General features: G+C 48.1%; 1 protein-coding gene across 1 annotated transcript in view; it reads right to left on the minus strand.

Moving 5' to 3' along the window:
- snx29 (sorting nexin 29) overlaps positions 1-12,418 on the minus strand; it is a 28,297-nt gene that overhangs the window by 8,402 nt on the left and 7,477 nt on the right. Inside the window, exon 14 of the mRNA XM_062474601.1 lies at positions 9,431-9,516. Within this exon, the coding sequence (XP_062330585.1) occupies positions 9,431-9,516 (86 nt within the window). The remainder of the gene's footprint in view (positions 1-9,430; positions 9,517-12,418) is intronic.

Genomic DNA, 12,418 nt, shown 5'->3' on the forward strand with positions numbered 1-12,418 from the left:
TAGCATGTACTCAGTGGGCAACATGTTTGTTTGTAAAATGGGAGTAATTGTATTTGAGTAGAACTAGGTGGTTATTGTGAGATCCAGGTTCCTATTTAAAATGTTTATTATGGTCAGTGTGTACTATAGGAAATCCATGTCCTGTATTTATGACCTGAAGCTGATCTCTCCTGTTCTTCTACTGGGTATCACTTGGGGACTGGGTATCACTTGGGGGCTGATAGAGAGGGGAGCGATTCTGTGTTTTGTACAAACGTGTGTGTGCTGTCAATGTCTGCTGACCGTGTGTGAATGTGTGATTGTGTGTCTGTGAGTGTGTTCCATATGCTAGAATAGGGAAAACCTCATTATTCTCATGATCAAGCAATTATTCAGAAGAAAAAGAAAAAAAAAATGACCCAAAAATGTCTCAGCTGAACAACATCAGAGCTCATGGTGCTGCAGCCTATTAAAATGAGTTATTAGGCATTCACACACACGCACACGCACTCTCTCTCGCTCTTTCTCCAGTGAATTAGCATGTTCACACAAACAAATTTGCAAAGTGTTCAGTCCACACAGTACACACAGCACTCCGCCCAGACACACTACACATAAACCTGACACAGATCATGGCTGCCAGGGTGCCTGGACTGAGAAGCTGAGGTAAGAAAATCCCTGCTCCCTCTCTCTCCCCACAACACACACACCGTCACACACACTATGTCAACATGAAGCATATCAGAGGTAGGGTTGACATTTCTATGTCCCAGGACCATGGCACGTGAACCTATCTCCAACTAGGTTTTGCTCTGATCAGAGGCTGATCTCTCCAGTGATGATCTACCAAGGGTCCAGAGTAGTGTCATGCCATGCCATGCCCTCGCCACTTAGCCAATGAGTAAATGCTGTCAAGTAAACAAACACCCCCCTCCCTCCCTCTACCTCTCTCTATCCCTCCCTCTACCTCTCTCTCTCCCTCCCTATCTCCCTCTTTCCCTCTATCTCTCTCACTGCCTCTCTCTTTGTCTGTGGCCGCCTGTCGCCATGGCGTTGTTAATTGACTGCCATATTAAAAAGTCAATCTAATTACTTTTTGGTTATTGTGTTAATAGTCTGAGAGCTGTTAAAGAGGGCCTGGCATTGTCTTCCTCTTTCTACAGACTGAGAGCTAGAGAGAGAGAGAGAGAGAGAGAGAGAGAGAGAGAGAGAGAGAGAGAGAGAGAGAGAGAGCTAGAGAGAGAGAGAGAGAGAGAGAAAGAGAGAGAGAGAGAGAGAGAGAGAGAGAGAGGAGGAGAGAGAGAGAGAGAGAGAGAGAGAGAGAGAGAGAGGAGAGAGAGAGAGAGAGAGAGAGAGAGAGAGCAAAAGAGAGGGAGCGCGCAAGAGAGGGGGAGAGAGAGGGTGATAGAAAGTGAAGGAGAGAGAAGAGAGCTTTCTACACAGACAATTAATTTGCCTCTGCGGCGTCATTTAATTGCAAGGCAGCAGATGACTAATGGCAAATGTTAAACTGGGTCAAATCAATTATTCCAACATCTAGTGTAGAAGACACACGCTTCTCCTTCAAACCCTTATATATATCACAGACTACGACTGCATAAAAACACCCGATTGCTAACACACTCTCAATCACATATGGACAAGGCACAAAAACAGATAGGCCCGCCTGCTGGCTATAGTCTTTTTGGGTATGTATTCAGAGTAATTGAAATAAAGTTGTGATGGAAATATACTGGGACCATATCCCAAGTGCTGGTAGTAACTGACATATGCTGCTGCTGTGCCGGGGGACTGAGTCTTGGTCTACTGTCTGAGGCCAACAGAAGACAGCTCTGGTGAAGCAGTGTGCATATAAAACATTGATGTTCCCATCTGTTAGCTAGTCCAGACTGTCCAGGAGAGAGGAGAGGAGGGTAGAGAGGAGAGGAGGGTAGAGAGGAGAGCTTTCCTTCTTCCTCCTAACATTTTCAGAAGTTCCAATGAGGCTCCGTCATCACTCCTCTCTTTAACACTAGATAAGTCCTTTCATTATGTATCAAATGAAATGTGCTCCCTCACTGATAGAGAAGGAAAGAGAGGCGAGCAACAGTGCTGTGGCATCCCATTAGCAAGTGTAATTTAGACATTTCCTATTTTAAGGAGAGGGGGTGAGAGAGTGAAATAGAGAGAAAAAGAGGGAGGGGGGGGGAGAGTAGAGGAGAAGAGAGAAAGAAAAAAGGAAAGAAATGAGAGATAGTGAAATGGAGAGAGAGATAGATAGATAGATAGATAGATAGATAGATAGATAGATAGAAAGAGAGAGAGAGAGAGAGAGAGAGAGAGAGAGAGAGAGAGGAGAGAGAGAGAGAGAGAGAGAGAGAGAGAGAGAGAGAGAGAGAGAGAGAGAGAGAGAGAGAAAGACAGAGAGAGAAAAAGAGAAGGGGAGAAGAGAGGCAGAGAGAAAGGGTTGCTATCAGGACTGGCAGAGAAGGCTGTGTGCTATTCAGATGTTATCACCAGGCTATTATGACAGTGAGAGAAGACAAGCAGTGTCTCTCTCTTTCTCTCTCATACACACACAAACTACTCAAGAGGAAGTCCACACTGTCAATTGGAAAGGGTCAGATTCCCCCAGAGAACACTAAACACATCTATGCCATCCAACACACATTACCACTCAACACACACAAGTGTTTATCTCTGTGTGTGTTCAGGGGGCGCATCACATTGTGCATCACTCATTATTACCATCATTAACTGAAAATCCTTCACTACATAATAGTCTCCTTTCCTTTCCTCCATCTCTCGCTCCCTTTCTGACAGGCAGACCGACAGGCAGACCGACAGGCAGACCGACAGGCAGACCGACAGGCAGACCGACAGACAACTTAAAGTGAACAGCAGCACACAATATAGGTTGACCTTATTTTATAATAAGAACCTTTCGGTATTTTGTCTTTGTGCAAATAAATAATGTATGATCAGAAATGACACACACCGCTGACTTTCTATGGTCTACGGAACAAAGACCTGCTTTAATTGAGAGATCCACGAGAGGAGAGAAAGAACAGGCTGAGAACAGGTGAAGGAGGAAACGCAAAACAAACGTTCATTGCCGTAGAGAAGAGAAAGGGGGAGAGCAGTAATGAAGAGGAGAGAGTAGGAGAAGAGGAGAGAATAGTAGGGGAGTAGAGAGGAGAAGCGGAGAAAAGAGAGAGGCGAGGAGAGCAGGAGGAGTAGAGGAGAGAAAAAGAAGAGAGCAGAGGCAGGACACGGAGGAGGAGTGATTGGTCTGAGCGTCTATCATCAGTGTCATTAGTCAGTGCTGGTGTTCCGTGGCTGGTGACAGTGTTCTGGTGGGGCGGGTGGCCGCTCTACAAGGTCAGCGTTCAGCAACACAGCTTCGTGTTTCTCCAGACTATTAAACAGTGGACATCTCATTTGGGAGCAGGCTGTAACAGTTCATCTACATTACGGAGAGATGTCAGTGGCTGTCTGAACTCTGCCCCTCTCACTCCCTGGACCAATCAGGACAGAGCACACCATGAAAACACTGCCATCTACGGGTTTGCATTTGGACGAGAGGCATCTGGGACAATTGTAAGACCCAAATATAAACACTCGAAAGTTCTCATGGTTTAATTGTCCCATAATGATTTTATATGTTTATATGACAATGAGTCATGGTCAAACCTGTTCTCCATTCAGAGCGGCACTAATCTAAAAACACTTAGATGAGACGCAGCAAGAGACCACAAGGTGTTGAGATAAGCAAATCCACTTCAAGTAAACACAGACAATTAGCCAAGTTATCACAGCTACAATAAGACAAATGTGTTTGAACAGAGGCTTAGAGTTCAGCTGGAATAACACACAAACATCTCGATGAATATGGGGCCTAACCCGGGTGCAGCACAGCAGCATGGAGATGAGACATTAGTCTGCTATCAGACATGAAAGGCCTGCTAGATGGTAGACAGGGACAGAGGGTGTTCCTGTCATCACTCGAGGTTAGTAGTTTAATCACCACTGATCCTTGCATACTCCTCCTCACAAGTACCCTCTCTCCTGCCTCTCCCTCCCCTGCCTCCCCTGCCTCCCCCTCCCCTCATGTTCTATATTTCAATCAGAGATCCACTTCCTTTCAGAATCCATTTGGACGAGCCCTAACGAGTTAGCTTCCTTACTTTGGTTTAGACTTTAAAGGATAAGAGGTATAATCGTTAGTAGTTTCGTTCCTAATCCCAGTTAAAAGAGTCTGCAGAGATGGAGATGTTCTCTACGTTGTCAAATAAATCCACTCTCCTCATCTGTAATAAAACAAAACCCTGCTTGACGTTTAAACCAAAGATCTTGGCTGCTAATCTAAATTCAGATTATTTTTCCGACGATAATGCTGTAGAGAAACGTCAGGTTCTACACGATAATCCATTACGCAGATTAAATAATAATCTCTTTGGGGTAAATTGATAGAGGGAAACAAATCAAAGCCAGAAAAGAAGATTACAAATCAACCAGAACCACTGTATAAAGAGCACAGCCTCTACCCTGATCACCAAACCCCATAGTGACATAAACAAGGGGGTCCATCGGGATCCAGCTTCCTGACTGGTGGTCTCCTCCCAGCCAGGTCCTCCATGACACAACAGTACCTAGTCCATGTGGAGCAACCACGGTGCTCTGACCTGTCCAGCTCCTCAAAGCACTGCATTTGAGGAGGGGACGGAGGGGACGGAGGCCACTTTAACGAGTGCACCAGTCCTCTGAAGTCGGATGAGAGAGAGAGAGAGAGAGAGAGAGAGAGAGAGAGAGAGAGAGAGAGAGAGAGAGAGAGAGAGAGAGAGAGAGAGAGAGAGAGAGAGAGAGAGAGAGAGAGAGAGAGAGAAAGAGAAAGAGAGATGGACAGGTGGAGGCTGTATCTCGAAAGAGAGGATGGAAGACAGGATGAGAGGAAGTGGAGAACAGAGAGGAGAGGAAGCGTGTTCCCGGCAGCCCCATGGCTTCCTGAGTGGTGATGTGAACGTGTGAGGGGAAACTAGTTGACAGGCTGGAATCCCTCTGGAAGCACCCCCCTTTAACCTCCCTCTCTGCTGCACACCCTCTCTCCAGTCCTCCCTCACAACCTCAAACACTTGGATGTTTTTATCCACCTCTTCCTTCTCCATTTCCTACATCTCTCTCTCTCCCGAGCGAAACACCACAAGCCCGCTGGTCATTGAACGAACACATAATAAGGAGGATTAACTTGTTTATCGTTATCACAGCACACATGAACAGTCTCTCTACCTTTAGTCATGGACCAGGACGGAACAACCTGCTTCCAAGCTGCTTCATAGCTTAGGGAAATGTATTTCTGAAGATTTTGTAGCCAGACAGGAGTTTACCTGGGGCCAGTGTCAGAGTGGAGATCATCCTTATCATAGGCCTTCAATGACAAACCTCCAGGTACACAACTGTTGATAACCATCTTGTGAGGCGCACACACACACGCGTAGACACACGCGTATGTGCACACACATACGGTAGCACAACAAGACACACATCAGTACACATACATCCCATTCCGCCACACGCCAGACAGACTGATAAGAGTCCACCATTAGGAGACCAGCAGGATAGTCACTCCCTCCCTCCCATCATGCTCCCTCTCCCTCTCCCTCTCCCTCTCCCTCTCCCTCTCGCCCTCGCCCTCGCCCTCGCCCTCGCCCTCCCCCTCCCCCTCTCTCTCTCTCTCTCTCTCTCTCTCTCTCGTGGCCAACAGCAGCCTAGTTGGGCGTCGCAGCATGCTGATCAACTCTGATTAGTGTTGCCGCTGACGACAGCCGTGCCTGCACCACGATGACATCACTAAGCCCCGGTCACCTGCAGCCGTTGTGCCTATGAGTGTGACGTCTCAGCTAGGGAGCCCTGAGGAGAACATCGGAAGCTGGCCACAGGTGACAATAAATACAGCTGCTGTGGTGATTAAAAAACACCCCTTACAGCGCGCGCACGCACACACACCTCCGCCCAATGACTTTGTGACAATGACAAAAACAAGTGTAGCAGCAACATTTAATCAGGCACTTGAGCTCTTTCCCTTTCACCTCTCTATGCCCCCTCCCTCCCCTCCCTTCCTCACCCACCTTCCACATTCTCTCTTCCTCCTGCCCCTCTCTCCTCCTTTCTATCGGTCTCTCTCACCCCCATCCACTCCCTCGCTCTCTCTCACACCCCCTCCTGAATATCAATGTGTTATCAATGTGGTTAGCCATGCACTAAATGACTGGATACAGGACAGGTTCCTCTGACTGCGACCAGATGTAATCACTCCCTTGCTTGTGTATGTGCGTGTGCACGTGTGTGTGTGTGTCCTCATTGGGTCATGTTTGCTGAACCAGTTCCAGATGAGTGTGTGAACAGGCAAATAGAGGCTGGATCGAGGGTGGACAGAGAGGAAGTGAGATAGAGTGGTGGGGGTCGACACTAACCAGAATCGCAAAGGTACTCCAAGTACAACCATGGCTCTAGGGCACCAGTGTATATGTGTGTGTGTGTGTGTGTAGCCACAACCTTCTCACACTAATTGTGACACACTAAAACCAACACACACTGTCCTGTGGTTCACGTTCTCCCTCCAGCCCAGCTCTCCTTCCGCTCCTCATTCTCTCCTTCCTTTTCCTCTTCATACACACCTCCCTCCGCTGATCTCAAACCACCCTAAGTTCTGAGCTGTGGTCCTGAGCAGGTTGGGGGGATATATAAATGACACAGAGCTCAATCTGGCAACCTGGCCCCTGGACAGGAGGGGAGGGGGTGGTCTCACACCTAGGTTAATACCCACCGTATGTTTTAATAAAACACCTCTCACACTCTGGGGGAAACCAACACACACAGTGTCATACAAACACACACACACACACAGCGCTCCCCCATCTACCCAAGTCAGAGACACACAATCTGAGGGGCCAAACCGGTCGGAACTGTTCAATTACTTCCTTCTTGGTGACCCCTCCCTCATAGAGAATGTGTCTGATTGGACAGACAGTTGAGCTGTTTAGGTGTGTTGATTGATATATAGATGCATGGATTAAAATACTGAGATCCTGATATTGAAACATGGTGACAAAGTTTGATGAATAACCCTCACACACGCACACAGGAGTCTACCCACACACACACAAACACACCTTGGTGTGTGCGTAAACAACCATCAGTTTAATCAAGATTCTCCACAGACACACACACACCTCTTTGTGAGTAAACAACCCCCATCAATTTAATCAAGGATCTCCACAGATACACACCCTTACACACACCTTGTGTTTAATAAACACTTTCACCACCATCCTCATTCTTATCTCTATCCCCAGGACCTCAGATTAGCTATAAAAACAATAACCACATGAACACACACACAGGCACACACACACCTTCACACACACACACACACACACACACACACACCTTCTGTTTAATAAACTCTCTCATATCCATGGATGTGACCTCAGATTAGATATAAACTACAACCACATTAAAATACACATACACACACATACATACAATGAACACTGGGTTAGCAAAACCCAAAACAATGAGACAATCCAAAACAAGTTAAATTCTAAAGGGTCAGATCATCTTATTGAGAAACAAGGTAGAACAATAATTACCTCTGACCTTTCCTGTTGTCATGTGCTTTTACCATCATGCACACACACACGCTCTCTTTATCACTTCTGTTTTCCCACTGGATTGTAATCACCCAAAGGTTCTTCCATTGGGACCAAAGAGGGTTGACCCAATTTCCTGAGATTGTCTGTGACCATGGCAACCCCTTCAACCAAATGGTAAGCACCCCCCATCCAGGGCTAGCTATCTCTGAGCTGCTACATCGCCTGAACAACACACACAACCTTAAGCACACACACATGAACATACAGTGCAAAAGTCTAAGGCACTCAATATTTTTTACATAATATTGTCTCAAGTATAAAACAAATGTGTCTTCTGTATTTGTGCAGCAGTATAAAAGTGCAATGTTGGGAAACATTTGGTTCAGTCTTTTCATTTCATTATTTCTTAAAGCGTTTTTGCTTTACTTTGAAAATAATAATAATTTTATTTGTGCTTAAGACTTTTGTACAGTACTGTGTGTCACTGGTAGAAGGGAACATCCAGATGAAAACATGAACTTGCATGAAGAGAACAAGAGAGAGACAGCTTCAGAGGCATGGTATGAGAGAGAAGATGCTCGATTTAGTTTGTGTGCGTGTTCAGAATGTACTTGTGTGCATTTGTGTGTGTGTGTGTGCATGTGTTCAGAGCCTGGGGACCATTCAGGAGTTCTCACCAGGGGAGCAGCAGCTGTATCATTAGAGGGCCTTCAAAAGGCTGCTCACTGACAAGACATGAAGCAGGCCTGTGTTGTACGTTTGTGTAGCCATTCAGCCCTCCACACACACACACTCATCCCTTTCAGCAGCAACTCAACATCAAAGAGTGATGGAGCATGGAACATCATTAGCCAGAGACACAGAAGGAATGAGGAAGACGTCATGTACAGTACATGTGGAGGCCTCTGTCAGTTCAGAGAGACAAACGCAGGCACAGAGTAGACATCCTGACATGCTGAGTGAGAAGGTAAATTGGCACATTTACATGAGACGCCTCAGTGTTTACACTGCAGGGTCGCCGGGAACTAAACGGATTGCCCCCAGACAGCGGAGGGTTCCAGAACCATCGCCAGCCTCCAGGGCTCTGCAGCATCTCTGACACCTCCATTGTGCTGAGGTTGGGCCCACAGAGGCCCGCTGTGCAGAACAAGACTCTCTCTCCCCTTTCTTTCTCTCTCTTTTGCTCTCTCTCTCCCCTTTCTCTCTCTTCCTCTCTCAAAGAGCCAAGTGACATTTTCATTCAGGCATGGCCCTCTGCCTCATGGGTCTTCTTTGTGCCTGTGGGGTGTCCTATAGAGTGCCTGAGGAGAAGTAATTTTCTCTCTGGGAAGAGAATAGGGCTGAATACACACACACACACACACACACACACACACACACACACAGCGAGCCCACTGATAACCACTCTCTTTCCCCCCAAAATGTAATTAGTCATTACGTAGCCCTACATAATCTGCCATGTTCATTTTGTTTGCCTTTGATACAGCTGCCTTATCTCTCTAGCCTTTACACACACAAACATACACACAGAGAGCTTGTCCCCAGGCAACAAAAACTGACGTTTATCATAAAAGTCCCCCAAAAATGGAGAAAGCTAATTATGCGCTAGAAAGGCTCCAAAGTATGTGTGTGTGTGTGCCCTTGAGTGTTGAACACTGACCTGTGACTATAACTACAGAATAAGCAGCCTTGTCATAATTTTGCTGTTTCATCCTCTGACAGAAAAGGAGATGGAAGACTACAACAGAGGGAGAGTGTGCATGTGTGTGTGTGCGTGTGGGTGAGCGTGTACGTGCGTGTGTGTGCGGGTCATCTCTTACCATCATTGCCCTGGCTCCCTTCTCTCTTCAGCATCTGGACGGCCCCCACATATTTCTTTAACTGGACCTTGAGCACCTCGTTCTCCCTGCATACAAACACACACACACACACAGACATACAGAGAACAGTTAGGGGAACTCCAAGAGCTAGCATTCACCCAACTCTGCCCCAGCCAGCCCAGCCCAGCCCCACCTCCAGCCCAGCCCAGCCCCACCTCCAGCCCCACCTCCAGCCCAGCCCAGCCCCACCTCCAGCCCCACCTCCAGCCCCACCTCCAGCCCAGCCCCACCTCCAGCCCCACCTCCAGCCCCACCTCCAGCCCCACCTCCAGCCCCACCTCCAGCCCAGCCCCACCTCCAGCCCCACCTCCAGCCCAGCCCCACCTCCAGCCCAGCCCCACCTCCAGCCCCACCTCCAGCCCAGCCCCACCTCCAGCCCCACCTCCAGCCCCACCCCCAGAACCACCCCAAGCATATCCACAATTTTTTGGGGTCTCATGCCAGTAAAACTATATCCCATAATATCCCATAATATCCTACCACTGTATACAACCACAGACTCTGTATACAACCACCGCCAACGTGTGTGTATGTGACTAGTCAGTAGAAACGTGTGTGTGTTTTTTTGTATGCAAGACAGTCTTTGCATAAGCCTCTGTGTACGCATAAGCCTTGGTACGTGTGCATGTGTGTCTGTTTGTGCGTGTGTGTGCTTGTTTGATTACCGTTGGTTTGAGGGGGAAATCAATCAGAAAGGAGCAGAATTACGACGAGACAGTAAAATAAGCTCCTTCCTAGCTCCCTCCCTCTTTCCTTCCCTCGTTTCCACCATCCCTCCCTCCCTCTTTTCTCCTCGTCTGCTTTTGTACCCCGCTTATCACTTCTCATTTCCCCTCACAAAGGACGCGCCCGATGGGAGATCTCTCCAATCCGCCGGGCGGGCGTCTCTCAGGAGTGATCCCACTGCCGTTATCTGGGGCCGTGAGCCCGGCGAAAGCACAAGAGCAGTGGAGACGCAATTCCTCCGTTATTTAATTAAAGCTAATAAATGTCTGGCGTTCCGAGGAGGGGGGGGATTCCGAGGCTCAGGTGTGCGTGTGTGCGCGTGCGTGTGTGCGTGTGCAGAGCTAATCGATCTTGAACAATGAGCCCTCCTGCCAAGCCAGAGGCAGGTTGGCATTCACATAGGTCGTAACACACACACAGGGCTATTCTCCGGCAGTAATGTTCCACTAGAGAGAAAGAGGGAGTATGTGTGTGTGTGTGTGAGCAGTAACAGCTCTCGCAGGGCCGTCGTGCCCACAGAACCAGACACATCCTCATCTTTGTCCACACAGTGGAGCCAGCCTGGCGCACATTCATAGTCCTGAGGCAAGAGAATGATGTCCTCTGCAGTACGAGTGTATAGAGACTGGAGCTAAATCAGACGTGTAGAACATCCCATCGTAGTCGGTCTCCATTCTATAGCTTGAATCCTTCTATTCCAACTAGTTAAGCCAGGAAGGAAGAATTGCTCATTTGCTTGTGAATTTTAGGTAGCGCCTCAAGTAAGACTACGTAATTTTGTAAGAGCTGTGTGGAAGAGCAGGAGAGCAAAGCAGGAGACAAAAAGAGAGAGAAAAAGAGAGAGAGAAAGAGAGAGAGAAAGAGATGATGCAGGCCCGTTCTACAGACATCAACAGCCTAGTCTTCTCCTGAGTTCAATTGAGAGGCTGTACAACAAGGTATTCTTCGACCATGTTTTTTTGTTGTTTTGTTTTTAACTTTAGAAGAACCCTTCCGGAGAACGCCTAGGGCACAATAAATGAGACAACTGGATGGGAAAGTCTTCAGCAGAGTTTCAACACTCAGACAAGCCCACCCTACGGGCACAACGATATAATTGACTCCTCCAAACTTTGAAACAACTAACCCTTTGCTCGGCAGCTAAACCCTCCCAAACTCCAGCCATTTCTGTACGCGGAACATCGATACCTCACAAGGCCTCAAATAGAAAACACATCAAAATCTTTGAGCTCTCCTCTGCTTGTGTGTGGTTGTGCGCTGTTTGTGTGTGTGTGTGTGTGTGTGTGCCTGTGTGTGTGCATGCTTGTGAGCACGCCGCCCACCGACCCTCTGACGAAGGACCACTTCCTCGCCCAGGCCCACTCCTCTGGCTTCCCACCAATCTGACAGCGGGAGACTCACTCTCTGCTTGGCTCACATCACGTGTGTGTGTTTGTGTGAGAGAGAAGGAGAGAGAGAGCCTATACAGTGTATATCAATGAGTTGCTAAGACAACTTGTGTGAGTGTGTTTCAGTGTGTGTGTGTGTGTGTGTGTGTGTGTGTGTGTGTGTGTGTGTGTGTGTTTGTGTGTGTGTTTGTGTGTGTGTTTGTGTGTGTGTGTGTGTGTGGGTGGGTGGGTGGGTGGGAGTATGCAGAGCCCAGTAAGGGACCCACGTCTTAAGCAGGGCACTTAGCTGAGCTGATTCACTGCAGTCTAATCTGAGGCTGCCCAGTCCCAGCTTGGTGCCCCCCCGCCACCCCCGCCCTGTTAAACACCGGTGGTGAGGGGGGGGGGGGGGGGGGCGAGGGAGACAGGGGCAGTGGAATATGGAATGGGGAAAGAGAAGGGGGCAGAGAAGGAGGCTGTTAGACAAGGAGGCTCAGGGGAGAGGAATAAGGAGAAAGGGGGAGAGAATGGCCAAGAGAGGTAAAGAGGAGGAGAGAAAAAGAGAGACTCTACAGTCAGGTATTTATAGGTACTATTGATTGCTCCAGATGTGGACAGAGGGGGTGTACACTGTGTGTGTGTGTGTGTGTCTGTGTGTGTGTGTGCGTGTGTGTGCGTCTGTGTGTGTGCGCCACAGCGAGAGGCCCGTGTCTTGAGCTGACATGGATTGGAGAGAGGGTTGGGTAGATAAAGGGCCATATTGACACTGACCACAGTCCATTGGAACAACATTGGTCATGGGGTCCAATGTAAGAAAGCACATCCATTAGAAACT

Source organism: Osmerus eperlanus, chromosome 12, assembly GCF_963692335.1.
Source record: "Osmerus eperlanus chromosome 12, fOsmEpe2.1, whole genome shotgun sequence".
NCBI classification, from domain to species: Eukaryota; Metazoa; Chordata; class Actinopteri; order Osmeriformes; family Osmeridae; genus Osmerus; species Osmerus eperlanus.